Source organism: Penicillium vulpinum (assembly GCF_028829585.1).
Source record: "Penicillium vulpinum strain IBT 29486 chromosome Unknown utg000002l_segment0_segment0, whole genome shotgun sequence".
Lineage (NCBI taxonomy): Eukaryota > Fungi > Ascomycota > Eurotiomycetes > Eurotiales > Aspergillaceae > Penicillium > Penicillium vulpinum.
This window is the reverse complement of record NW_026643242.1, coordinates 4,747,209-4,773,524: the sequence shown is the minus strand read 5'-3', so window position 1 is coordinate 4,773,524 and position 26,316 is coordinate 4,747,209. Positions and strand designations below refer to the sequence as shown.

Genomic DNA, 26,316 nt, shown 5'->3' with positions numbered 1-26,316 from the left:
CCTTGCCCTCAAACACTTCGTCAGAGCTTCACAAAGCCATGGCTGCCGACACTCAAAGCGCAGCTGCGCAAATATTATCCGCCGAGCCGACGCGCGATCCCAGCTACAATGACTTTTCTTTCACACCCTTTCTACGCAAGAGCTTCGGCTTCGGACTCGCCAGCGATGTACCTGTCTGCAAAGCCTATAGTGAAGGGCACTGCCCATTAGGACCGGCTTGCCCAGATCGCCATCCCACCCCGTCCCGTGTGACAACCTCAACTACCACAGCATCCGGAATGGCACCATCTACGACACACGGCTCGCTGGTTTGCAAACATTTCCTCAAGGGCCTATGCAAGAAGGGACTGAAATGCGAATACCTCCACGAATATAACCTTCGACGAATGCCAGAATGCCAGTCATTTTCACGATCCGGATACTGCACCAACGGCGACGATTGCCTTTACCAGCATGTCCGCGAGGAGGCACGCCTACCACCTTGCGAGCACTACGACCGCGGATATTGCGAATTGGGACCACTATGTGCAAAGCGACACGTCCGCCGGCGTTTATGTGTATTCTACCTGGCCGGATTCTGCCCTGATGGAAAAGCGTGTGCCGATGCTCATCCTCGCTGGACGGAAAACCTACCACGGCCTACAATGCGCACTGAAAAGACCGAGGAAGAACTTGAGCATGAACGAGTTCTCATCCGTGAAGAACAAGAACGGGAAAAGGAACGGGAACGAGAATGGCGAAATGAACGTGGTCGGGGTGGTGGATTTGGGCGTGGCCGATTCCGCGGGCGTGGAAGGGGTTAGCTGGTTTCTTATCGCAAGGGTTTTTTTTTGGCGACATTGCATGGCATGGAGTGAGGTGTGGCTTCGGCAAGGGTCCACGGACTCCTTGGTTTTGTTTCGTTTATGGTTCTTGCGCTAGTCCCGCGATACCCCCCCCCCCCCCCCCCCCCCCCATTGAATTAGACGCAAAAATATTCACCTTTTTTTCCCCTCTTCACTTGAGCAGGGAGAAATCCCTGTTCCATTCTTGCTGTATCATGTCTGCCGTCTGCTACACTGGCTTTGCCTGGCAATAATGGACCCATAGTGCTGTGAAACTAACTCCTTTCGTATCGATATTGTGCCATCTGCCCAGGTGAGACATTAGGCTGATGTGAGATTAATCACAGATCTCATCTTATCTCAAGGCATTCGGGCCCTCCCAAGCTTCCAAGGGCTATGTTACAATAGAAACATATTTAGCATAATTCCAATTACATCATGACACCGTTACATGAACAGCGTATATTCTTTTAATTCCGCCATTGACTAAAAGCAATGGCCTTCTACAGTAGAATCTCAACAATCACTTTATAAATTGGTTTCGTAACTCCAGGGGTGACCCCCTTCTTAGCCCAAATTTTCATTTGTCAGTTCTCTGTAAGAATCACTAAGGACGGAGCTATATCTGAGTGGGGCCACTTCAGCCAATCATATTACATACTTGCTCTGTCATCGATGACTGATAGCTTTGCGAAAGCTTTGTTGAGCTCGCTAATCATAGAGGTACATGATAAAACATATTAATTAATATGGTGGATAATGTACCTAGGACATTCCCCTCAGCGGGGTGTCAACTATTATAATTAGCTGTCCTCCCGCCGTGTCTTTCTCCCTCCATCTCTCCTTTCCCTCTACCACATTCACCCTATACTCTCCCAAACCGTCATCATGGCTCCCAAGGTTGCAATCGTCTACGTATGTCTTCCAACGGCAATGTATTCCTCCATCTCACTAATTGTCCGAACAGTACTCCATGTACGGCCACATCCAGGCCTTGGCCGAGGCCGAGAAGAAGGGCATTGAGTCCGCTGGTGGTGAGGCCGAGATCTTCCAGTCAGTCACACCATCATTCTTACATCTCGCGTCATTTGATTAACATCTATGTCACTAGGATCGCTGAGACCCTCAGCGAGGAAGTCCTGACCAAGATGTACGCTCCTGCCAAGGCCAGCTACCCCATTGCTGAGCCCTCTGACCTCCTTGCCTTCGACGCCGTTCTGTTCGGTATCCCCACCCGTTACGGTAACTTCCCCGCTCAGTGGAAGACCTTCTGGGACAAGTCCGGTGGCATTTGGGCCACTGGTGGCTTCTGGGGCAAGTACGCCGGTCTCTTCATCTCCACCGGTACCCAGGGTGGTGGTCAGGAGTCCACTGCTCTTGCCTCCATGAGCACCCTCACTCACCACGGCTTCATCTACGTTCCTCTGGGCTACAAGACCGTCTTCGCCCAGCTGAGCAACTTGGACGAGATCCACGGTGGTAGCCCCTGGGGTGCTGGTACCTTCGCTGTAAGTTAACACGATACACTCCAATCTGTTTTCTCCCTTGCTGACCATCCCATCTACAGGGTGCCGACGGTTCCCGCAAGCCCTCCGCCCTTGAGATCGAGATTGCCACCGCTCAGGGCAAGGCTTTCTACGAGACCGTTTCCAAGGTCCAGTGACTGCATGGTAGTACCGAGTCGAAGCCGGAAAGTTCGACTCCTGCTGCTGGGGCGGCCGCTCAAAAGACCGAGCAGCCTTCCAAGGCGCAGCAGGGTTCTCAGGAGCCTGCCAAAAAGGAAAAGAGCAATGAGGGGCCATGCGGTTTGCCCAAGAACTGTACCATTCTTTGATTGGACCATGCATGTCTCTCCTTGCTTTCTGTAATTTTTGGCTGTTCTTTCTGGGGCGTTCTCTTTGGCGTTTCGAATTATTATGACTATACGGACATACCATTTCTTTTTCAACGGATAACTACCTCTACCTAATGGGGGAAGTTTTCGGGATATTTCTCAATTGCTTCTATAAGACCCCGTAGTGACATGTAGTAGTAGATGTTCAACTCTATATACCCACCTATGTTGTATTGATCCTTCGCCTTTTATGGCTATGGAGTATGCTTCTGGGCAGATTTCCGCCTAATTTGCCAAGATTGTTCTAAATTCGTTTCTGATATATAATAATGTATCCCTTTCAAAGTCTCTATGTATGTGTATTCAGTTCGGCACTTGAAGCTTTCCGTTCCCCTTTTAGTGCTCGAAAACCTAAATGAAGAACTGCGTCGCAAATCTTGCTATATTCGTATTTTGCATTGGGCTCGATTTACGACGATCTCCTTACTGCCGGATATGGTTTCCCCTGACTTGGATCGGTGTGATCGCGGGGTGCATTGACTTCAGGCAATGAAGCCTTCATAGACAGATCAGTATATATGTGTAAATATTCACTTCAGGGAAGATAGAATAAAGCCGGCAGATAACATTATCTTGTACACAACATGCCTATGTAGTCTACACCCCCCCCCCCCCTCTTATAGCTACACGCCGTGCAGGGGTCCAAAAAATGGTGTTGTTCAAGTGTAAAACGCACTCTATCACAACAGCTATAATGAAGCTACAACTACTTTTCTTTAGATCGTGACGCTCTTTAGTGTTATTTGGACATGCTGTCGACTGCATACTCATTCTGTCTGGCGGATATAGAATCGACACTCTGCTCCTTTACCCCTGTGTCGGCTTTTGAAAACGCTTAGCTCTACCCTATCTCTGTACAAATTTATTATTGTATGTATAATTTCCCAGATTTAGGTGCACAGGCCTGTCCCTAGCGACCAATACAGTGGTTACCTAGTCAGTTGCAAAGACTCAACATGAGATGCTGCTCTTGGAAAGAATACTTATCGTATGAATAGGGCTAAATTTGCCTACGAGTACCAGTAAATATGTTTTTTACAAGTTTATAGCCGGGTACTGCAAGATTTAAGAGCTAATCCTCAGATGCCTGTTCATCCCCAGTAAGAAATTGAGGCGCACATCGGATTAGCACCCTTGGACAGTAGAATTGTCTATATGCTGAGCTAGGTATACACGCAGGATATCCTTATATAGGGATCTTATGATATAGTACATTTGACAAAAAGCCCAATTCTCACTCTCAATTCAATGTCAAGAGAACAGCAGACGAGTCCGGCACATTGACAGTGACAACGCCATCCTGGAAATCAGCCCTTTCATCCTGCGCATTGATGATGACTGGATTTCCTTCCTGCAGATCATAGTCGTACGAAACGCCTGCGAAAGTGATGTCATCTAAGGAATCGCTCCCTGGGGCAGTGAGCCGCTCAACCTTAGCTCCAGTAACCTCACTCGGCACTTGGAAGCTGTAGGTTTTACCTGGACGAGGGTTTCCTGTGTGATTAAAGGCCTGGAGGTTAAGTACAACAAGCTTTGCCGGCTTGTCCCCGTTGTAGATTGCATATGCAGACTCGGTATCGCTCTTCAGGGGGATATTTGCGATCCGAGTGTCGTTCGAGGAACCAATAGCAGAGGCAACCATGATGTGACCATAATATGGTGCTCTGGTGGTTGGGCCCTGGTGCCTTCCTTGGGTGGGTTGCCATGCGCCGTAGCGGTAATCAAGGCCTTGGTGGAAGTGGAGACGCGCGATGTTCTGCGTTCTTCGTGTTAGAATTCTTGGTATATATGGGAAATGGGAAATATATGCGTACATTTTCTGCAGCCCAGAGGGAGAAGTCGACCACCCACAATGCGGAACCGAACACGTCTGATTGTCCATTGAGTCCTTGGACGCCGATTGAGTTGGTTTCTGAAAGGGTATATGGATGACCAAGGTGTGAGAGGTTCTGGGCACGTTGAACATGCGTTTTGAGGGCCTCAACAACGTTCGTGTGGTTCATGAGAACCTCTATTATTGTCATTAGCGCTGGTCAATCGGCCGAAGAAGTAAATCAGCTTACCTTGTAGATCACCAGCAAATTCCGGTACCATGGGCATATTCAGACCCATGTAACTTTTGAAGATTAGTACTTTGAAATCGCAATCATGGAAGAGCAAAGGCTTACTGATGGAAACCGAGTTCCTTGATCAGGCCGTTCTTGTCGTATGCATCAATATCGAAGAGCGTCTCTGCGGTCGTGTGAGGATCAACAAAGTCAAGCATAGGACCCTTTGTGATCTCGTCTGGGAATAGATCCATAAGAGGATCAATGTCAAGACCGTCAAGCAATATGAAGCTGGGCGCCATGAGCCCCGGGAAGGAGCCACCACAAGCCTTGTGAACTGCATCCCTGACAGAAGCAGTTTTGGTATTCCATTCATTGACATAATCCTGCATTGTGTAGTTGGTAGATCTGTACATGATAGGAGAGATATTGAACTCATTGCCCAGTTCAAGGAGATGCAAATTGGGACCAATTGTCTTGCACGCTAGAGCAGTTGAAGCCTCAAGATGGGTGATATTAGACTCATTCATATTCAAGCCATGAATATATTGGATGTTGCCTAAAGTTTGATATGACTCAAAATATCCGGGACCATAAGTAACCCGTTGTGGTTGGTCGTAAATCGGCCTTTGAAAGTTGAACGAAGGTCATGCACCCCTCAAATACTTGAAGCCATAAAACCTAAAACAAGATTGAAATTCCCGAAGTTCCGAGGTCTAAAACACTGTTGAATTAGCGGAATTTTCATGGAGCCTCGAATCCCGACCTCTCCGACCTTTCTCCGACCTACTGGGCACACGTAATTGTAAAGGAAGGAAGAACTTGGCACGTCCATTTCACCCTGATAGGTTACCAATTAATAACCATGCTGTGTGGACTGCGCCTCCCGCACGAAGAACCCGTTCACTTTCGGCACTTGCGAGGCCTGTAAAGCCGGCCCACTTGCGTTCAGACGAACGATGGTAGGACGTCATGGCGTAGTAGGGTCTGCCTCCAGGGCTACATACCTCGGCAGGATCATTAATCTTCTCTGGACTATCCTTTCGAGTTTTTCCATCTCCTCCGCCAACTTTTCGGTCATGAACAGCCAGACCCCGAAAGGAAGCGTACCAAAGAAATCTTCGAACCACCCTTCTTTTCCTGCCCATTTCCCTATTGATAGTGGGGCCACATTTATTGGGTTTACTATTCTGCAACCCGCCGAGCCTTGTGTCTACGATACCATCTCTATATAGTTGCGGAGTATATCCAACCCTCAATTTTTGGTACTACAATGTCAAGGAATATCTCAGAAAACCCCAATTGGATAGTTTGTAAATTCGGTTTATTGTTTTGATCGGATTTTTTTCTCGCTTGAATAACAACAACGGATTATCGCCCTTGCTGCTTGCCGCTTGCTCCTATGAATACGACTTCAGCTCTAGCGGTGGACATCCGTAAAAATATTCCAGACCTATCAATCATGCCTACTGGATGAGGACTTCCTAGGAACTCTCGGACCTTTTGTGCTACTATATTGTGATTGGCGAGATAATATAGATCCTAGGAGCTTAAGTGCTGGTACCTATTCGCGAGAGCTGGAGACTGCTAATGCTGAGAGCCAAAGTATATAAAGGAAACACTGATCCCTCCTAGAGTGAACAAATCCAAGTTTCAAGTATTTCTCCTCAAGACTGCTTATAAGTTTAAGCAACCGTCGGTATTCTGGGTCTGTCTCTTTCCAGCCCCTACGAAGACTTAAAGGACTCAGGTTTCAAACCCCCTTTTGGGGGTGGGAATTGATGCCTGAGTGCCTTATCTAGCACCGCTTTTTACACCGCTCTATACAGTGTATGGTAAATTTACTAAATTTATTAATACCACAGCTGTCAAAAAATGAAGCTTTTCATCTCCATGCAAATGGACGTATCTCCATATTTTTGGACGATCTGCAAGTGTCCAAAATGAAGCTTTTCATCTCTATACAAATGGACGTCTCTGGATATTTTTGGAAGATTTGCAAGAGTGAACAATGGAATCGTCCAGAAATATGGAGATACGTCCATTTGCATGGAGATGAAAAGCTTCATTTTTTGACACTTGTAACCCACAAGAGAATAACCTTGGGTACTACCTACATACTATGATTACTACGAGCTTCTGCAATACCTAAAAAAAGTCAGGCATTCAGGCATCAAATCATCCCAAAAGAGGGTTTGAACCCTGAGTCCTATAAGTCTTCGTACACATGACAGAGACCCGCGCGAGGCTACCGCCCGAAGCTGCCCAGGTGCTACCCAAAACGCGTAGTCACATGGGAATTCATCGTGGATTCTTAACCCAACACCAAACTCTACCACCAGGATTTTCATACCTTCAAAACCCCCATTTCGGCAAAAAGGAATTTTCATCATTCTGGCATTAAGATCACGATATATCCCTGACAGTACCACAACTGGTCAAGTTCCGTGTACCTCATCTTCCGATGGTGAGTCGCTATCGCCTGGTTTAGACTCTTACTAAGACACTCTAAGGAGACCCAATCTTTCAAAATAGAAGCTTTAGATAAAGACTCAAGTTTCTTCGGCCCCAATGACAACAAAGTGATCTACATAGCGTATGCAGAAAGACCACAAAGAGTCTACTGGCAAAATAGTTCAGTCTCGATTTCGAAAATCGACGATCAAGGTCAAATGGAAGGGAAACCAACATTTCTTGAAAAAAGTTCTGGAAAATTTGATATGATTCCAGGCGTGGCTCTGTACATCACTTCGGGGAAGGTCAAAGTCTTGGAGACCTAACTATATAATACTTTGGTTAAGTCACATCCGCGCATGGGATTCAGGAAAATCTCAATGGCATGGTCAGGCTAGGGCCATCATCGACCATACATGAACAACCAGTAAGTCTCCTCTTCGCTTTATACGTTGACAACACATATTCTGATGAACAGAGTTCTCACCATTCTTGCCAAAGTGGTGGATTTCATGGCTTCCTCAGAAACATACACTCTCACCACAAGGATTGAAGAGTGGCATAAGCTTCATGACCTGCTCGAATACTGGAACAGCTCTGTAAAGGATAAGGGTTTCATGGATCCTGTCTCAGTACTCGACGAGGGGGATAAGGTATTAATGTATTTCACACAATTTAGTTTGAAGGAGCGTTTGTGGTCAGTTTTCGGTTCGTGGCCAGTGAAAGTATTGCTGACGACGCATAGCCTCCTCCTGGCAAATGTTCCACCTTGCTCAAATACTCTTCTTGATCCCCAGTTCTTCGCGGGACTCCAATTGCTTGTTTGCTTTCCGTAAGATAGAGGTCAGTGTGAAGGTGCGCGTCACACCTCCAGCATGACCTAATCAGCACACAGGCAAAACTACTCTACCACGCACGCCAAATATGTGGCATTGCCCGAAGTAGACCGGATGGAAGTTGCCGTGTCAATCATGTTCAGCCCATCTATTATGGTATACTACCTCGAAACCGAGGCTTTATTTATTATGTTACTAATCTCCCTTGACTATAGCCGGGTGTTGTTTCAACGGGGAAGATGAGAGAAAGGCCACGGTTACACTATTAGAAGATATTGGAAATGGGCGTAGCTAGGCGACATTATATAGAGTCAGGATTCATATGCCGTATGGAGCTGATCGCCAATACCCCTACCCAAACTCCAAGATGCGCAGTAACAAAATCTGTCGCGAGGAGCTTGAATATCGAGAGATGGAATTATGACCAACTCAAAAGCCACACACTAAAAAAATAATCCGAGAACCTTTTGGAGAATCATGTTTGATTACTATCTTTATATCAAAAAATTGACCGACTCACAATGTAGGCTCGACTGTAAAGACATTTTGTACCTGCACACAATTTTTTCGCAGGTTGATAATAGGTATCATAGGAAAGCCTCACTCGGCAGAGGAAATATGTTACGTACAGTGACCTAGGTAGTCCCTCATATATGACTATTTATATATCTCTCTGCATAGGGACTAGATTTTGAATTTTTATAGGTCTTGCAGTTATTGCTATCACTAATTACAAAATCGTCATGCAACCCATTACCTGTAATAGTAATAAAATCAAGTCCAAACTGTGACTTCAGATGATGGCTTTCTTTGCCTGTGTCTTTGTTGGGTACGGCAAGGTCAACAGAGAGAAGTGGCCTATGGATCTTGATGGTTAAAATGGTGGGAAACCCAAGTTGTGAAAGGCTAGGATCAATCCACTGCACCTAGTAACTATCGGAGGTATTTTGCATTAGCAACGAACTGCTATCTCCGTATGACCAATATTAACATTATGTCTTTAGGGGATTGATAGAATCACACCCCCTTTGGTCTTTACTAACAGCATGTAAAAAATCGGTCGTTATAAATGGAGAGGCCGGTTTGCATATCTTGCAGCTAATTATCACAAGGGGCAAATAACTATGAGAAAAGTACATCTGACAAGACTTCAAAAAAGACTTTGAAAAAGACTTGAAGTCTTCCAAAAAGGATATGAGAGGGCCGCTTATGCGGCCCGCTACTCTTGTAGTATGCATGCAAATAATGGAATACAACAGGGACAGATACTTCACTCAGCATGATAGCAGACTCTGTATTCCATATGCAGAAGCAAGAATCCAAAAATTTTACAATAACAAAATCACGTTAATTTACAAGTCTGTCTATTGGCTGTCAAATCCGTCCTCACGCTTACGGCGAAGATGATCATAAAGCAACCCGTTGTGTGTTCGTGACTGTTTTCTTTCCTCAAGTACGCTCAAGTCAGGCAAACATTTTGTGTTTCTCTTTGTCTCTGACCAAGTCTCCAAGCAAGAACGTCGCATTTTCTAACATCGCTCCCTGTACTTTCAGATACTCTCTATGGTCACTTTCTGCTCATATGCGAGCTTAAGGCCGACAAGCATCGATAAGAATTAGCTAGCGATCTCGGTTATTTCTATTGATTACATATTTAAGTGAGCGAGGATAGGTACATAATAAATCAGAAATTTTTTAACATCTAGAAGTTACAAAATAAAAACGCTTCCAAAAGAAAACAGAACAAAGCTACGCAGGTGACAAATGTGCATGTGGTATCACTAACTAGCCAATTTTCCTCTGCATTAAACAATATTTGTTCGCTCAAGCTCACTACTTAATAGGACAGTCCCAAAGATTAATAGCTAATAGATATTTTGTGTAATTATTCATAACTTATCACTACGCAGAACCTGCGAGCTTAGGGTCTTGCATGTGTAGTGATATATATATTTTGTAGTACTACATTGATGCGTGTGGCTCTGTATCCGTGGTAACAACTTTACAGCTTTACCGGCGCCTCACCGAAAACTCCACAGTCACCCGCAAATCGTTTTGTCAGCGAGGTACCATACCGCCCGCCAACTGTGACGTGACCAGGGAAGCTTCGGGACAAGCTGCTCATTCTCACTTGCATGTGTCTTCTTCTTCCACTTATATTTCCCAGAAAGTGAAGCCACTGACTCTCACTTTTTCTCTTCAATAGTGCTCTAGACTTTCCTCAGGGCCAAGATGGCCTCCATTCTTCTGCGATTCGAGAGTCGGAACGGCCAATTTCGACTCACAGTCAGCCCGCAGGAACTCTTCCCATCACTACAAAAAAAGGTATGTGTCGCCCTTGACCAGAAGAGAAAGGTGGCAGAATGAGAGTCACAAGGTAATCTGACAACTGGTATTAGATTCTAGAACACCTCCCGTTAGATGTCGAACCTTCGTCCATCACCCTCTCAAATAAACCGATCGGCACAGGTGGCGAGGAGAGACTACTAGAAGGTCTCCAAGGGGTTTCGCTTCAAAAAGTTGGCCTCAAGTAAGCGTCAAATTTTGTGATGGCCTCTACATAATGAATTACTCACGCGCCGCTGACTTGAAGGCATGGCGATAAGCTCTTTATTGGATATCGGGAACAGGCGCAACAGAATGGACTCTCGAACGGCAACATACCTACTACTTCAGAACACCGACTCAATGGAGCGTCAATCCCGAAACAACAGACAGTCCCGATTCGTGCACTGCCAAGTGCCCCCGCACCAATGAAGAACCCGTGGGACCTGGTGCAGCAGTCACCGCTGGACAATTTGCTTGACAAGAAAGACGGAAAAATCAAGCGTGGTATGGACTACAAGATGTGCAGACATGGTCCCCGAGGAATGTGTGATTACTGCATGCCACTCGAGCCTTACGATGCGAACAACATGAAAGAGAAGAAGATTAAACATCTTTCTTTCCACTCATACCTACGGAAAATCAATGCCGCGACCAACAAGCCCGAAATGGGAACCTCGTTCATGCCTCCGCTTAACGAACCATATTACCGAGTGCGAAGTGACTGCCCATCGGGGCATGCGCCTTGGCCAGAGGGCATTTGCACCAAATGTCAACCAAGCGCAATCAGTCTGCAACCCCAGGAATTCCGCATGGTAGACCATGTGGAGTTCTCGTCCCCCGATCTAATCAATTCCCTCCTTGACTTCTGGCGAAAGTCAGGTGCTCAGCGACTGGGATTCTTGTATGGAACATATGAGGAATACACCGAAGTACCACTAGGTGTAAAGGCTGTCGTGGAGGCAATCTACGAACCCCCGCAAACGGGTGAAGTCGATGGTGTAACCCTTCATGACTGGCACAACGAAAAGGAAGTGGACGAAGTAGCCCGTCTCTGTGGATTGCAGAAGGTTGGTGTCATCTTTACTGACTTGATTGATGGCGGCCGCGGGGATGGCTCGGTGGTTTGCAAGCGGCACATCGACTCGTACTTCTTGTCTTCACTCGAAATTGCCTTCGCTGCACGACTCCAGGCACAAAACCCCAAGTCAACGAAATGGAGCCGGACAGGACAGTTCGGCTCAGATTTCGTAACGTGTGTGCTTAGCGGAGACGAGAAAGGTGCGATCTCTATCAGCTCGTACCAAGCATCTGTGTCCGCAGTTGAGATGGTTCGAGGAGAAATCATCGAACCCTCGGCGGACCCGAGCGTGATGTTGGTGCAATCAGAGTATGACGAAGATGCCGGAAGCAGGACACGATACATCCCCGAAGTCTTCTATCGCCGAATTAATGAATACGGTGCAAGTGTACAGGAGAGCGCCGAACCGAGTTTCCCAGTCGATTTCCTACTAGTCACCCTCACCCACGGATTCCCAACCGAGTCATCCCCGTTATTCACCGACAGTCGATTCCCCATTGAGAACCGTGAAGTCGTCGGCGAGAGCCAAGAGCTTCGACACGTTGCGCAGAAACTTATGTCCCATGGTGATCCCGATAAAGCTATCCAAGGAGTTTCTGATTTCCACATCCTGTGCTTCTTGCATGGAGTCGGCACATTTAGCAAGGTCGGTGTTCTAATATTGCATCTTTTAAGTGTACGTGGCGCTAACTCACATTATCGAGCAGGATGAGGAATCCCTTCTCTGCCGCGTCGCCAGAACGAAGTCCCCCGTCGAGGGCATGCAGCTTGTGAATACCCCAGGATGGGCCACATTGATGACAATTCTTCAAGAGAGTGGTGAGCGCCCCCCCAAGCGCCCCTGGCCCACACCGGCCGAGCCTTCTCGCCCGGATTCCCAAGCCCGAAAACGTCGCAACCCCTCACCCTCCACCCTACCCCGGTCCATATCTCCAAGTCCTGAGAGTGACCAGCTTGCTAAGAGGTTTAAGGGAGCTAGTTTAGAGTGACGGGTTTCGTCTTTACACCGCTCGATTTTCATCGCACACCCCCTGGACCCTTCGCCCCGGGTTTCCCAACATGTTGCCCTAAAGGATACGAGGGGGGCATTAGTGACTGTTCATCGCCCCTTTTCCCCCGAGACATTGTCGATTCCCGGAACCGAAATGGAGATTTGATGATGCGGGAATGGAAGTTGGAAGGGCCTTGGGACCATCGGCTAGTTATAGCAGGTTAATACTCTGCCCGGTATCACTGCATTTTCGATGAATATATCACTCGAAATCCAGTTCGCGTCTCACGCGTCTCACAGTCCTAGATTTTGCTGTAATTATGAAGTAGATAATTCACTGATGCTGCCGAGGTCTCGTCTCAGGGGCTTGGCCTGTTCACCATGCTTTTTGAATAACAGAGATATGAGACAGAAGATTGGATTAATGTGCGCAGATAAATGCTACAGATGGATGCTACTAAGTAATGAGCGTACATATAACTACTCCGTAAGTGTAGTAGAGTGACGTCAGGCGTGAATCTCTCATAGCACGTGAACGACAGCATTTTTCCTCATTAACTTCACGGGTATGTTTCTCATAGTACACAATTACAACAATTTCCTTGCCCTTCCCAATATTGCACTGCCCATAAACGCCCGAGTAAAGATGCAAAACTCCCAGATAATAACACAAGTCAACGGTGATGGTCACCCTCGTTGCTAATGTGCCTGACTTTCTTGGACAAGCTCCTTCAAATGTCTTTCCAATAACTCCCGTCCCTGTCCAGTACTCCATACTTCATGTGGAGCATCCTCAGCAATATCCCAGGACAAGAGGTTGTCTGTGATATGAGAAAGATCCTCCTGTCGCTCTTCCCACTGAGGATTCTTTCGAACCTCTTGCCCAGAGCTCACAACGACAACAGGAGCATGACCCATCTGGACATGTCGAGCAGATTTGATCTCGGCGGAAGTCATAGTAACAGCCACGAGGTTTTCCTGCAGCTTTGCCTTGATATATTTACCAGTCTGATAAGCCGAGCGGCCGATAACGCGGTCCTCGCGAGAACGGCCGCGTAAAAGGGCGCCCGCAAGCCGATCCAGCCCCAGTGGAGAAATGATACCACGAAGCCAGAGCAAGAACCCACGGCCGGGACGGCCAAGGTCTCTCAAGTATGCCTCGTGCAGGGGGTCGATCATAAAGATGCCGCGAACTTCAAGAAGATTGCGACTGGCAAAAAGTCTCGAATGAAGACTTCCAACTCCAGCTGAAACGAGTATCCATGGACCAGTTTCGCCTGCAAAGGCCAATGCCTCTGCTAGGGCATCCGCTGACATGCCCGCAGAATGGGGCGAGGGTGCGTTGTCAGACCATCCGAATCCTGGTCGGTCCCAATAACAATATCTGTCAATACCGCCACGGCCGTATACATCGTCGATGAAGGGTTGCAGTGTATGCTCGACTGGCCCATCGCCACCCTCCAGAAGGATCGTTGGTGCATTTCCGTCTGCAGTTTTGTTCCCGACACAAGCGAGATGAACTTGATAGGTATTGCCATGCACCGAGTACCGCTTACCTGGAGCTTCGAGCCCAGCATCGAAAGCACGCAAGATCAGAGTCGCCGTGAACAGGATGGTGGCGACCCCCATGGCAGCCATTAGAATCGTTTCCGTGAGAACAGCACTCCACTCCAGCAGGGAGCGTCGAGTCTCTTCTCGACCAGTAAGTCGCTCTTCTTCCTCCCGCTTGCCCCAAGCAACCGCTTGATTCTGGATGGCATGGTAGATGGATATCAGAGCTACCCAGACAACAGAAGCAATACCCACCCAGCCCTCTTCAAGACGGATCCGCGGGACAGCGAGGATAATACACATGTCCAATACAAGAAGAACGGCAAGCGTAATGGCCCATATGGTCATGGGCTTTGATGGTACTGCGAAGAACAAGAGTCCAACAACGAGGTATCCTGTCGCCAAGGTGGTATATGAAAAGGCGAAGAACCCTGACCCCCGCGAGTGGATCATCGGTGGATTGACAAATATGGAGACCAGCAGGAATATCCACCATATGAAGCTGATTCCAAATGCGATGACCGAGACGCCGCGCAACGCGCGCACGCTCCATAGATTGTATGGCGATACCTAATTCTATCGTTAGCTATATCTTGTCTTGTGCTATTTAGTATGTTTTGTGTGTTTGACTCACTGCGGGATCGTCTGGGTCGAGGAAGCCATGATTATTTTCTGCACCAAGCAGTCTTGAACGCTCGGTGGGTTCCTCATGCTGATCTTGAGTGTGGGGTGGTCCCGTAGACCTAGGGTCGGTATTGCGACCCCGGAGTGACATCGTGAAGATTAATGTCGATCTTTGATTTAGCAGGTTTCATATAAATTCAAAGATAGGAATGAGCAATGTTTTATGTTTCAAAAAATCAAGGCGCAACCTGGGGGTTGATGGGTATGACATCATGCATTTTACTTGCAGATCTATATCTTGGATATTCAAGTCGCACCGTCATTTACTACTTTTCTGTATTATTTTTTTTTGCTTCGTCGCTAGAAGATACGAATGATATCAAAGCATTACCTTGAAAATTACACAAGAAAAAAGACTAAAATGAGATACGGCTTTAGAGATGGGTAACTAGTGGTGGACATATGTACATAACTTCCAAGTGACACATGATTGTTTCAAAGTATTCAACCATATCTAACATTGCCGGAGCCATCCCCAAACCAGTCATCCGCAGCCAAGGACTCATCAGGAGAAGCATAGTTTATGATTGTGCTTTTCGATGTTGTGTAGGCATTATAAGCCTCAATCCCATTCTCGCTTCCAACTCCACTCGCAGACTTTGAACCTCCCCATGGACTGCTAGGGTCATTTCGGTGATGGGTATTTACCCAAGTAATCCCTGCATCGATCTGCTCCGACACTCGGAAAGCCTGGGGAAGATCAAGCGTCCAGATACCGGCTCCCAACCCAAACTCGCTGTCATTTGCCAATGCGATTGCTTCTTCCTCGGTATCGAAACCAGCAACCACAATAACAGGGCCGAATGCCTCCTCGCACCAGATAGACGTCTTCAAAATACTGTTGCTTTTACTTCCGTCGCTGGATTGAAGTAGAGTTGGTTCGTAGAAGTATCCCTTCTCGAGGTTGAATCCGTCAAGCGGGCTTTGCGAAACCATCCGCTTTCCACCAATGATGGCGATCGCATTTCCTCCGTCCATGGCACTGTTGACTAGGCGCTCCACATTTCGCAACTGCTTCTCGGAGATAAGTGGCCCCATTGTTGATTCCGGGTTGCTTGGAGCCCCAATTCGGCGTGTAATGCTCTCCATCTTGGCCCTGAGCTTGCTCAGTAGCTCGTCGATGATCGTCCTTTGCACTATAATCCTGGTACTAGCCACACATGTCTGTCCACTTGCGATGAAGCTTCCAAAGACGATTCCGTTGACTGCCGTGTCGATGTTGGCCTTCTCAAACACGATCAAGGGTGCCTTTCCACCCAACTCGGCAGTATATTTTGCTAGATTTCCTCCAACAATCTTTCCAATTGCCCTGCCAGCCTGGGTGCCACCAGTCACATCCACCTTTTTTACTAGGGGATGTTCAACCAGTGCTTTGCCGGTGATAGCCCCATAACCAGGTAAGACGCTGAACACGCCATCGGGAATTCCCGCCTCGCGTAGAATTTTGCCCAGCAACAGAGTTGTCAATGGAGTTAGCTCGCTAGGCTTAATTATAACACTGTTTCCAGCGGCAAGGGCTGGGGCAAGCTTCTTCACGGCGATCAACAGTGGGTGATTGAACGGGGTGATCTGAACGACTACTCCGAGAGGCACTCGGTCGACAAAGTTATGCAGTTTACCCATCGTTGGGAGGACAGATCGCTCCTCCACTCTTAGTAGTGAAGCATAGTATTTGAGCCATCTTGTCAAAGATGGGACCTGGGCCTTCATTTCCCGAATCACTCGACCCGTCTGTTTTGATTCTGTGGAGATGAGTAGTGGAAGGGCATCGGAGAGAAGCGCTGCACATTTGTCTAGCACGTCGGCACGGTGATGGCGACTCGCACGCGACCATACGCCGGACTTGTATGCTGCGTGGGCGGCGGAGATGGCGGTCTCGACATCGTCTGGCGAGGCTGCATGGCACCTGTCAATGGTTAGACTAACATAAAAAGCTTGTGACAATCAGCTTACTGCGCGAAGATCTCTCCAGTCGCTGGATCTTCGATGGGAATGCTGTAGAAGGGTCAATGGTGGTTCGACAATGTCAAGATAGCCGTTACCTACAGGTCCGCATTCCCATCTTGCTCTTTGCCAGCCAACCACAAGCGATATTCCATTTTGAGAGAAAATATTCAGGTACGTAAAAGGACCCCTCACAGAATCAGGGGCAGTGATGCTTTTATAGATTGCGCTTATCTGGCTTATCTTCGAGGGGGGTAAATGCCCAGATGAGGGGTCAACGACATTTGACCTTCCAATCTTCGTCGCTTCTACAGGTATTTCCCCCTCAGTGGTTTCCTGCCCTGTCAAAGCATGGATTGCATTGATCACGATCGCCAGACAGATGTATCGGGCGGCAACGGGGGCCATGTCGATCCCTTCTCCATCAAATTGAAATGTCGCGACCTGCACTATTTTCATCTTCCAACCCCCCCACCATGAATTTTGACTATAATACGCCCGTATATAAGGCTGTCAAAACACTTTCCCAGCCTGTCGGAATCCGACAAGAACATATCGCTGAAGAAGAAACTCTCCTCTACCTGAAACCCAAATATGACCACCGATCGCCCAATGAATATACCATCAAGAGATATTGGGACGACTCAACGGTTTTCACAGTCACTGGCCATAAATATGGTGACACCCCAGCTCGCGAATTTCGCGACTCCTCGGGACTCCCGATGTTCCAGTCTCGTGCCTCTATCCTAGCATGGAAAAGACCACTGCGGGTGCGATTACCCGGCAAGGAAGACGAAGAGCTTGTGGATTTCAGGGTCGACATGAAAAAAGTCTACAGACTCACATTCCGCAACTCAATGGAGCCGGACTCCAAAAGCGAGAGCGACAGAATGGCGACGGTCGAAGTGCGAGAGACGGGTTCTTTCGCATGGCAAGGATTCTCGGCCACTATTGGGGGCCAGAAAGTGGTTGACGTTCGTGAGAGCATGACAATGAACAAAACACTACCCAAAGCGACATCTCAAGGCGACGTGTCCTTGATGCCGCGACAAGTGCTTGAGATTCTGGTGGCTGAGGGATTTGACTTGTCGCTAGTGAGTGAATACATTTTGGTTGGTAAACAAAAGCTAACTACCCTATTCAGGCTGCACTAATTGCCGTGTACATGGCAGATACGAGATTCAGTACTGCACCTCCTCCCCGGTTCTAAGTGAATAAAATGACTGTTAGATATTGCAATTGGACTGGCTTCAATCCACATCTTTTATGCAATGCGGGATACAAAATGTTGTACAACAATTGTCTCTTTGTCAACTCTCAAATGTCAGATCTATATAACTAGCCCCTCTACCAGTTGTATCTGGTCATTCTTCTTCTCTCATGAATTGCATCTTTTACTTGACTGAGATGGGGGCTTAATTTTGAGATGGAGAAAAAAGAAAGCCATTCAAACTACCTCTGGTATTTTATGTGATTATCTATCCACATAATTCACGGATATCACTGAGGGAATTTTTTGTTTCAAGTCAATCCGAGAGTATAAGCAGTCGCCTTTTTCCTCACAACACAGAAAGCAACTGCACCACCTCCCTCGGTCATCAGCTGTCTAGGTATAATCGCAGTTTCTTCAAGTGCCATCATCCACTAGGCACACATTCTTTGGTCTATACTCTTCTTAGAGGAATGCCATTGCTTTCAACGTGATTTTTCTATATCGTTGGCTACAGCAAGGTCTTGCAGATAGCTCATGCTAGTCATCTAGCCCCTTATATACATAAATGTCGTCACCATATGGTATGGCCAATAGCATTTGTTCCAAATACACTCGTCTTGCTACAAATAAATGCAAAATGACTACACCGAGGGATTGCAAAGCATTGCCGGCCTATGGATGTACATATATAGGTGAATAGGCTTACCTGAAACGTGATGAGAAAAGGGTCCTAATTATATTATAACACGCCCGGCGGCTACGATGTTTGTTTGTCATCTATCAACCGCCATTCCTAGATGAATATCTGTTTGGCTGGTACATCTCACTTTGTTTACTATTTATCTACTTCACTGCCTCAGATATTTCTTTCTTTCTATCCAATCTCATTGAAACTCGTCAACCCCGACATCATCAGCCTTACCATCACAGACAATGACGGGCGATATCAATCCCAATCTCTCAGTAGCTGAGCAGGAGCAGCTCTTTGACCAGCTTTTAAGCAAAGTTCACCCCGATGAGCTATTGTGGAGGCAGCACTTTACCACGATCTCTACTTGCATTGGCTCTCGTCGCCCCGCTGGGGGTATCATCGCATGCAATGAGTTCCTCTCCAGTCCAGTGCCAGATGCAACCAAGGCTAAGCGACAGGCCTTGGCGCTAGACTGTGAGATGGTCGGCGTGGAGAGTGGACTTAAAGAGCTGGCATACTTGGCAGTGGTGGACATCCTTACCGGAGAAGTTCTCGTCAATGCTTTTGTGAGCCCAACGAGAGTTGTCCAAAAATGGAATACCCGATGGAGCGGGATTAGGTATACGGACATGAAGACCGCGGTGAAGAAGAGGGTTGCGATTAAAGGATGGAAAGCGGCTCGCTCAATGCTCTTTGAGCATATGGATAGCAAGACAATTCTTGCTGGTCACGCGCTACATAACGATCTTAATGTGCTCGGAATCTTACACCCAACTATTGTCGATACCGCGATTATGTCGGCAGATGAAGTTTATAGACCGTTGGGAAGGCCGTTCCGACGGACTTGGAGCCTGAAGTCATTGACAAATGATATACTTGGCTATGAAATCCAAGGGGAGAGGAGAGGGCATAGTGCTCTGGAAGACACTGTGGCTACGCGAGGTCTACTAATCCATTGCAACTGACACCCTCTGGATTTGGAAGCCTGGGCTAGTAAAGCCCGAAGCGATGAGCCGCCCAAGTGCGAGGAGGCTGAGGCGCCCGATTTCGGGGTTCACGAAGACCTACAGCAGTGCTAGCTAGATATCTGAGGATCTTCGGGAGATATAAAGAGGCGGTTCGGCACAAGACGGACTTTAGGACAACTGGCAATGAAAGGGGGGGTGGGCTTAGCCTTTCTTATGGCCTATCCCTCAACATCTTGATACTCATGAAATTAATGAAACATCAACTTCATCACAGAGAAGTCTCAAGACGTAAAAGGATTTCATGTAAAAGCTTAATCAATGTTATATGCATATGCATCAGTAAAGCTAGCTAATGAGATACACAATTCAGGAATTAAAAGTGCCTTCTTCTTCAAGAATCGAATTCGTTCGCTGCATTACCAAGTGGACTCCATTGTCAGTGGTGTGAGTAGATATCTTCCTGGTTTTCGACACACTTTCATCAAATCTTTTCCAGACGTCCAGGACCATCTCGATATGCTCAATCTCAAGTGGTCTTTTCTGGAAGCGTGCAATTGTCCGGGCGGTATGGACTGCATTTGCAATCTCTCTACCGTTCATCTTCACCAGCAGGAAGGCGTTTATGGCCTCATCAAGATCCACAGAAGTCTCTTCACTTGATATAGACGTCAAATTTTGCACCCACAGCCTTTCTCTCGTCCCAAGGCCTGGCGGGGTATATTCGAGTGCGAGATGGATGCGAGACTTCATCGCTTTGTCAAAGGACTTGATACGATTAGTGGTGAGGAAGACAATGCCGCTGAAGTACTCTAATTCTTTCAAAAAAAACTAAATCGCAAGGTATCAGTTTTGCTTTTTGGCGAATCGGGTGAGTTTCTTACTAGCTACAAGAGCATTTCGATGGGAAGTGTCGCCATGGTCCTCTCGAGCCTCGAGGAAAACATCCGCTTCATCCATTAGGACAACCGCACTCCAGGTTGTTGCATATCGCAGAACAAGTTTGAGACGAAATTCAAAAGACGCAGGTCTATTTCAGGTTAGCTCTTTCTGCCATGACTGGGCAATATTTTAATTATTGTCCGTACTTGTTCGATTTATTAAGCTCTCCCAGAGAGGTCATCATGAGCGCCCTTTTTGATCCCTCAGCGGCGGCAGTCTCGGCTGTTAACGTTTTGCCAGAACCAGGTAAGCCATGTAACAAAACAACTAGGCCCTTTCCTTTCTGCAAGCTTTGGTCGCGTGCGTCTTCTGGGTATGAGTGAGACGTTACTAAAGACTGAAGAACGAGCTTTTCGTGATCACCAATAATCAACGAATCCCAAGCATTCTCTTTCCATTTGACGTTCTCAATAGAGTCGATGAAAAAAAGGCCCCATTCTTTGCGACTTAAAGAAAATCCATACCCATACGGTGGACAGCATAGTGGATCCGGGGCCTTGTCCTGAACTCTGCATGCGTTTGAATGTTGGTGTTCCTGGAAGGTCTTCTGGTTCAATATGACCCTTCCAAGCTCGGTATAAGGAATCCAAACACCATCAAATTCGGCCATATCAGGATAAAAGTAGCTGTAGTCAGGCTCCTTAAGGAACTAGGCATGTCCATCATAGGACATAACAGCTACGTTCTGTAGTGCGAGGAACCTTTGACCGCGAAGTATGAGTCGATTTTCAAGATCCACCTGCTCCTGGACAAATCTGAGAGGAAAGCATGGGAGTTCAGTGATGGTAACCGGGTTTTCGGAGGCAAAGCATATTTTCTGGTATATTTTTAAAAACATGGGAACTTTCACCAGCGACAGTCCCATCATGGTCTGTGTAGAGACAGTGGACTTCCATATAAGGACCTAATTTGGTACTTGCTTCATATGCAGTCTTTTGGCACCTCAACAACCAAGGATGGCCCATGAACTCGGTGTATACCAGATCTCCTGGGCGGAAAATACACCAAGCGTTCCTGAATGCAATTTGATTCTTCCGTAGCATACCGAGAAGGCGCTCTCGCTCGGGTCCAATTTCATGTTTCATGAAGTCAAGCAACAGATTGAGATGCATACGCTCGTCAGCATCTTTCGTTGTTTGTCGGCGTTCGTCCAATTCTTCCCAGTAATGCAAAAGGATCTGGAATAGCCCCATGAGTTCAAAGGGAGAGGCAAAATCGGCTAGAACAGAGGGGTAAAAGGCAACCACTTCTCGGAAGACCTTCAAGAGTCGCCTGGAATTGATTTGCAGAGTATTTTTTTCGAGTTGGTTCTTGTTCCCCAGGAAGCGATTGACGACCAACGCATAAGGACTGTCCTTGTCGCTGAGTGCTAGCCGGGAAAATGGATTCGAAATGGTCTCAATAAATATATTCCCATCTTTTTTTAGGCTGTGACGATAGACTTTGAACTCGCACTTTTCTCCGGTCATGTCTTCAGTGGAATCCATATTGCTAGAATGAACTCGATGTGTCTGTTTTCCTGGGAGATATGGAGACTATTTATGGAAGTTATATCAATCTAGGTTGCGTTAGTACAAAAGTCTAACCAAACTACATAAGCTACTTACACCGGGCAAGTTGAGGCTCAAAAAAGCCCAAACAACAATTGAGCGGGGGGTACAAGTCTGACAGCTACAGGGAGGACCCCTATGTCACACCTGTCATGATGCGCAGTTTATGCCCCTCCTGGGCCTCCTACAGGACTAAGGCGGCCTAACGGCGACTGCGTGCGTGCGAGTAAGCCAATCGAAAAATGACATATGTCCAGTGTCTCCTATATCATTCGGAGGACACGTCATGGCTAGACTTGTGCTACAGTCATGAGTTACGCGGGCTTTTTTCCCCCAATGAACTCAAAAGCTTACCTGGGCCTTGATTAAAACCGGCGGTTCTGGATAGCACACTTCTCTTAATATCATAAATCGGCAGACTCATAAAAAGGGCACCTTGATTTTATTCGAGGATTGTGACTCTCCAAGTCACAGCTAGTGATCGATGGCGGCTATCACAACACCGAGCCCTTTGGCTCAGGCTATCGATGAATTCCTTGATGATATGAAGGCTCGTCAACGTAAGACCCCATTCTACAAAGAAATCTTGACCTCACGGTCTGTTTTAGCGCCCAATGAGAACCCACGGGAGGTCCACATCCGTACAAAAGAACTTGAGGGTTTTGTCAAAGAGCTTGAAGAACGGAGAGCTAAGTCGAAGACGCTGAGAACACTTAGGACCCTTGCACCTTTCGTAAATGGTATTGTTACTTTGATGGATGCTTGCTTCGCACTGATACAAGCAAGTCCTTTCGCGTTTATTGTAGCTTTATCGGTTGCTCGTTTCGTGCTAAAGGTGAGTGCTTCAATGATGGGATGGGAAAGAGTAGATACATTGATTTTAACTCTATTGCAGCTCGCAACCAACACCAACTCGGCGTTTGATCTCGTCACCGAGACGATGGGCAAAATTGGAACGTATCTTCAGTACTATGGCAAGTTTGCTGTTGCATATAAAACCTCTGATGAGGTACGCGAGTGTCTTGTTGCCTCATACAAGAACATCGTTAACTTCTGTGCAACGGCTTCAAACCTCCTGTATGAGCACGGTATGTTACTGCCATATTATTAAAACCCTACAAGATACAATATATTTCCCCTCCTCGGCAGTATCTTCAAATCCGGCTCTGCTCTACCGGCACAGATCTTCAAAAGAGCATAGAATATTTCTCTCTTTGGCACGAAAGTCACCATGTCGGTCGAAATCAAACCTGTCAGATGGACAAGCTCCTACGCCGGTTGCACCTGCTCTGCCTGTAGTGGTGCGTTGGAAAATCCCGAATGAGAATGGATGGAGGGTCTGGGACCCCGAACGCGATGGAAAATCCACAGATCTAAAGCTAGGGTTTGACTACATTCGAATGCTGCGTAGTGGATTTGGAGATGGTGAGAGGAAATTCGATGTCCCAATTAGGAGTGGACTCGACTGGACGCGAAAGGTATTCTTATCTTGCGCTTAGGGGAGTCTCTTTCGATGGATCAGACTATCTATCAACGCTTCTCTACCTATTGTCAGTGCCAAATTCAGCAAGTTACCTCATCAAGGCAAGTTAAATGCGTTGTTAAGACTCGAAGAATTCTCATAGGACAGCATTCAAGCGGTTCCCCTATTCTATTCTCTTCTAGGGTAAACCATAACCTTTGCATAAACCCGCATGCTTAGATTAAGAATCGCTATGCCAGGATATATATTTTATATTGATGTTCAAATAGTATTCATGGCGGGTGAGTATATAGCAAACTTTAGCCTAAAGCTTAGATGTAACCTCTATATCGCAGTGGCTTTAAAAGTAGCTTTTTTCTGATATCAAAAATAACTGATCTTACCCGGCTCTTCGCTCAACCCAACACCCTTTGGGGTTGTTGAACCCCTCAAGGGGTTAGGAGCGAAAGCGACCAGTTGGGGCCCTGTGAGAAGAACAGTAACCAGATATAAGTGGAAGCTAGGCTGTTTATACAGGCCGTTGTAGTTTAACAAAAAGACAGACACAATAAACCCAAGTCTAAGTTTCAAGACATATATCCCGCATCACTTCTGAAGGTTTTGCTTCTTACTCAGGAATCGACATCTTTGCACGGATGGCACCGAGGGAGATATCTAGTATTTTATAATGGATATTATTCTCGTGCTTTTTTTTTCATCTTCCTCTCGCCGCTATAGTTCTATTGTCCTTGTGGCAAGTTGAGATGAGTACTTATACTTCTACTTCATCTGCGAATTTCAGGTTGAGCCACTAAGACGAATCTAGGTACACAGAAACCATATTTAAAGCCTTATATGTGATTAAAATTGCTAGCATTGCCACATGACGGCCCTTTACAAGTCCTACGGCTTTGGCACGACATCTCAGGCCTGGAAGCCCTCCAGCTGGAAGGCCAGCAGAGATATTAGTCAGCAGTGAGTGACGACACAGCGCCCAATGTGAATGGACTCGACTATTTCTACCAAAAGCCATTTCACTTGGGGAAATTATTGGCAGTGCGTGGAAGAAAACGCACGTATCCCAGTCCTATTCATGCACCCCTCCTTTTGATCGACACAGCCGCGGTATCCACCTTGAGATGAGTGACCTCCATAAATCATTTGCCAAGTCAAAATTGGCCAAATTCCCACCCGAAGCACCAATGCCTGAGTCTATGAGCTATTCAGATGATGCCTGGGAGAATGGCTCCTCGAATTCATCGGTGTCGTCGACCGGGACGATGGTCCCGTCACCTACGCGACAGCTATTCGCCCGAACGGGCCGACGGTTCGTTTATTTCTCTAATATCTCTGAGTCTAATTTGGGATCAATTGACTATTTGAAGAAGCCGATTTTCTAGAATTAGGCTAATATGCGACCGTAGACAATCATCTCAAACTTCTTTGTTATGGACAGACTTCTTTGACCAGGAGCTCTTTCTTCCAGAAGAAGTGAATAATCTCCATATTGTGCACCATGCCTATTTGACACCGCCGACTGAGTCAGGTCCGCTTTTTGTCATGCACCATGGGGCCGGTTCATCCGGACTTTCTTTCGCGACTTGCGCAGAAGAGATCCGGAAGATCCTCCCAAAAGCGGGGATCTTGTCCCTGGATGCTCGGAGCCATGGCCGCACTGTCATGACCACATTGGACAGTAAGACCGACGACGAAGCTCCTTCGACAGCAGTGGCAGCCGAGTCTGAGTCATCAGGGGAGATTGAGCTCGACCTCAGTCTTGAGACTCTAAGCCGGGATCTAGTCCATGTGATCTACCAGACACAAACCAGGATGAGCTGGGAGAAGCTCCCTGATATAATTCTGGTTGGGCACAGTCTAGGCGGTGCGGTAATTACAGATGTTGCAAAGAAAGGAGAGCTGGGTCCGAAGCTGTTGGCATACGCGGTGCTCGACGTAGTTGAAGGTACGCTCTCTTTTTTGGTTTGTGTCTAACATACTAATGTGTATTGTTTGGCAGGGTCTGCAATGGATGCTCTCCAGAGCATGGAGAAATATTTATCAACTCGTCCAACCCGATTTCCCTCCTTGCTATCTGGAATTGAATGGCAGTATGTGTGCATCTCGACTCTCCTTTCCTTACATCATGACTGACGAATACCACAAGTACTCGTTCGCGCACAATCCGGAACACGACCTCCGCTCGTGCCTCTGTTCCATCACTCCTATATGAAGAAAGCGAGCCTAGTGACCCTTCCCGTCCTTGGGTGTGGCGCACCAGCCTCTCTGCAACGAAACCTTTCTGGGAAAACTGGTTTGTTGGCTTAAGTAGAAAGTTTCTCGACGCACGAGGTGGCAAGTTGCTACTACTTGCTGGGACTGATAGATTGGATAAAGAGTTGATGATCGGGCAGATGCAAGGTATGCGTTGCTAAAATTTCTCAGTCCGCCTTCCCTAATCTTTTACCTAATACTCACTTCAATATCATAGGAAAATATCAACTCCAGGTCTTCCCTGAAGCGGGTCATTTCGTCCACGAGGACCAGCCTGCGAAGACAGCGCAAATTCTGGCGGACTTTTACCGACGAAACGACCGGAGCGCATTGGTGCTCCCGCCTAAGGTGGCGGATATGCAAGCATCAGCGGCGATGAAGAAGGGAACAGGTGCCCCTGGTGGCCCAACGGGACACCTGAAATAGAATTGAATGGGTTTTCTCAGTGTTTGAATAAGATATGATATTTAATAAAGGGCCATCCATAGACGCAAATATGTTCCTCGAGCACATATGTGATCTACAAGGCTCTTTCGCTCATGTCATTCATTACGTCTATAATTTACTGGAATTAGCTACACGCGTCTACG

General features: G+C 47.0%; 13 protein-coding genes across 13 annotated transcripts; 8 read left to right on the top strand and 5 right to left on the bottom strand.

Annotated features, from left to right (window-relative positions):
- Positions 1-38: 38 nt before the first annotated feature.
- On the top strand, positions 39-803 carry yth1 (cleavage polyadenylation factor RNA-binding subunit YTH1; the record flags this gene model as incomplete). The annotated part of the gene is made up of 1 exon (XM_057252515.1): positions 39-803. The coding sequence occupies one exon, from the start codon at positions 39-41 to the stop codon at positions 801-803; it is 765 nt and encodes a 254-aa protein (XP_057111840.1).
- Positions 804-1,712: 909 nt separating this feature from the next.
- On the top strand, positions 1,713-2,658 carry pst2 (putative NADH-quinone oxidoreductase Pst2; the record flags this gene model as incomplete). The annotated part of the gene is given in 5 exon segments (XM_057252514.1): positions 1,713-1,739; positions 1,792-1,877; positions 1,936-2,332; positions 2,392-2,483; positions 2,499-2,658. The coding sequence occupies 5 exon segments, from the start codon at positions 1,713-1,715 to the stop codon at positions 2,656-2,658; spliced, it is 762 nt and encodes a 253-aa protein (XP_057111839.1).
- A 1,300-nt stretch (positions 2,659-3,958) lies between these two features.
- N7479_004816 (glycosyl hydrolase family 79 C-terminal domain-containing protein) lies at positions 3,959-5,392 on the bottom strand (the record flags this gene model as incomplete). The annotated part of the gene is made up of 4 exons (XM_057252513.1): positions 3,959-4,474; positions 4,533-4,729; positions 4,782-4,834; positions 4,887-5,392. Coding segments are annotated over 4 exons (1,272 nt in total), but the record flags the coding sequence as incomplete, so codon positions are not given.
- A 2,244-nt stretch (positions 5,393-7,636) lies between these two features.
- N7479_004815 (uncharacterized protein) lies at positions 7,637-7,965 on the top strand (the record flags this gene model as incomplete). Its single annotated transcript, XM_057252512.1, has 3 exons — positions 7,637-7,647; positions 7,699-7,873; positions 7,900-7,965. The coding sequence occupies 3 exons, from the start codon at positions 7,637-7,639 to the stop codon at positions 7,963-7,965; spliced, it is 252 nt and encodes an 83-aa protein (XP_057111837.1).
- A 2,323-nt stretch (positions 7,966-10,288) lies between these two features.
- On the top strand, positions 10,289-12,451 carry npl4 (nuclear protein localization protein 4; the record flags this gene model as incomplete). Its single annotated transcript, XM_057252511.1, has 4 exons — positions 10,289-10,381; positions 10,456-10,586; positions 10,650-12,108; positions 12,170-12,451. The coding sequence occupies 4 exons, from the start codon at positions 10,289-10,291 to the stop codon at positions 12,449-12,451; spliced, it is 1,965 nt and encodes a 654-aa protein (XP_057111836.1).
- Positions 12,452-13,152: 701 nt separating this feature from the next.
- N7479_004813 (DUF2417 domain-containing alpha/beta hydrolase) lies at positions 13,153-14,779 on the bottom strand (the record flags this gene model as incomplete). The annotated part of the gene is made up of 2 exons (XM_057252510.1): positions 13,153-14,574; positions 14,639-14,779. The coding sequence occupies 2 exons, from the start codon at positions 14,777-14,779 to the stop codon at positions 13,153-13,155; spliced, it is 1,563 nt and encodes a 520-aa protein (XP_057111835.1).
- Positions 14,780-15,132: 353 nt separating this feature from the next.
- N7479_004812 (uncharacterized protein) lies at positions 15,133-16,787 on the bottom strand (the record flags this gene model as incomplete). The annotated part of the gene is made up of 3 exons (XM_057252509.1): positions 15,133-16,594; positions 16,642-16,683; positions 16,735-16,787. The coding sequence occupies 3 exons, from the start codon at positions 16,785-16,787 to the stop codon at positions 15,133-15,135; spliced, it is 1,557 nt and encodes a 518-aa protein (XP_057111834.1).
- A 321-nt stretch (positions 16,788-17,108) lies between these two features.
- On the top strand, positions 17,109-17,842 carry N7479_004811 (uncharacterized protein; the record flags this gene model as incomplete). Its single annotated transcript, XM_057252508.1, has 2 exons — positions 17,109-17,726; positions 17,777-17,842. The coding sequence occupies 2 exons, from the start codon at positions 17,109-17,111 to the stop codon at positions 17,840-17,842; spliced, it is 684 nt and encodes a 227-aa protein (XP_057111833.1).
- A 936-nt stretch (positions 17,843-18,778) lies between these two features.
- On the top strand, positions 18,779-19,501 carry N7479_004810 (3'-5' exonuclease; the record flags this gene model as incomplete). Its single annotated transcript, XM_057252507.1, has 1 exon — positions 18,779-19,501. One exon carries the CDS (start codon positions 18,779-18,781, stop codon positions 19,499-19,501), a length of 723 nt encoding a protein of 240 aa, XP_057111832.1.
- Positions 19,502-19,870: 369 nt separating this feature from the next.
- On the bottom strand, positions 19,871-21,053 carry N7479_004809 (ATPase AAA-type core; the record flags this gene model as incomplete). The annotated part of the gene is made up of 3 exons (XM_057252506.1): positions 19,871-20,313; positions 20,386-20,531; positions 20,590-21,053. The coding sequence occupies 3 exons, from the start codon at positions 21,051-21,053 to the stop codon at positions 19,871-19,873; spliced, it is 1,053 nt and encodes a 350-aa protein (XP_057111831.1).
- A 333-nt stretch (positions 21,054-21,386) lies between these two features.
- N7479_004808 (ATPase AAA-type core) lies at positions 21,387-21,930 on the bottom strand (the record flags this gene model as incomplete). The annotated part of the gene is made up of 2 exons (XM_057252505.1): positions 21,387-21,457; positions 21,489-21,930. 2 exons carry the CDS (start codon positions 21,928-21,930, stop codon positions 21,387-21,389), a joined length of 513 nt encoding a protein of 170 aa, XP_057111830.1.
- Positions 21,931-22,477: 547 nt separating this feature from the next.
- N7479_004807 (uncharacterized protein) lies at positions 22,478-23,492 on the top strand (the record flags this gene model as incomplete). Its single annotated transcript, XM_057252504.1, has 3 exons — positions 22,478-22,828; positions 22,889-23,081; positions 23,293-23,492. The coding sequence occupies 3 exons, from the start codon at positions 22,478-22,480 to the stop codon at positions 23,490-23,492; spliced, it is 744 nt and encodes a 247-aa protein (XP_057111829.1).
- An 846-nt stretch (positions 23,493-24,338) lies between these two features.
- ppe1 (putative ribosomal protein/carboxylic ester hydrolase (Ppe1)) lies at positions 24,339-26,152 on the top strand (the record flags this gene model as incomplete). The annotated part of the gene is made up of 6 exons (XM_057252503.1): positions 24,339-24,430; positions 24,576-24,782; positions 24,880-25,418; positions 25,473-25,563; positions 25,620-25,873; positions 25,944-26,152. The coding sequence occupies 6 exons, from the start codon at positions 24,339-24,341 to the stop codon at positions 26,150-26,152; spliced, it is 1,392 nt and encodes a 463-aa protein (XP_057111828.1).
- Positions 26,153-26,316: the final 164 nt, after the last annotated feature.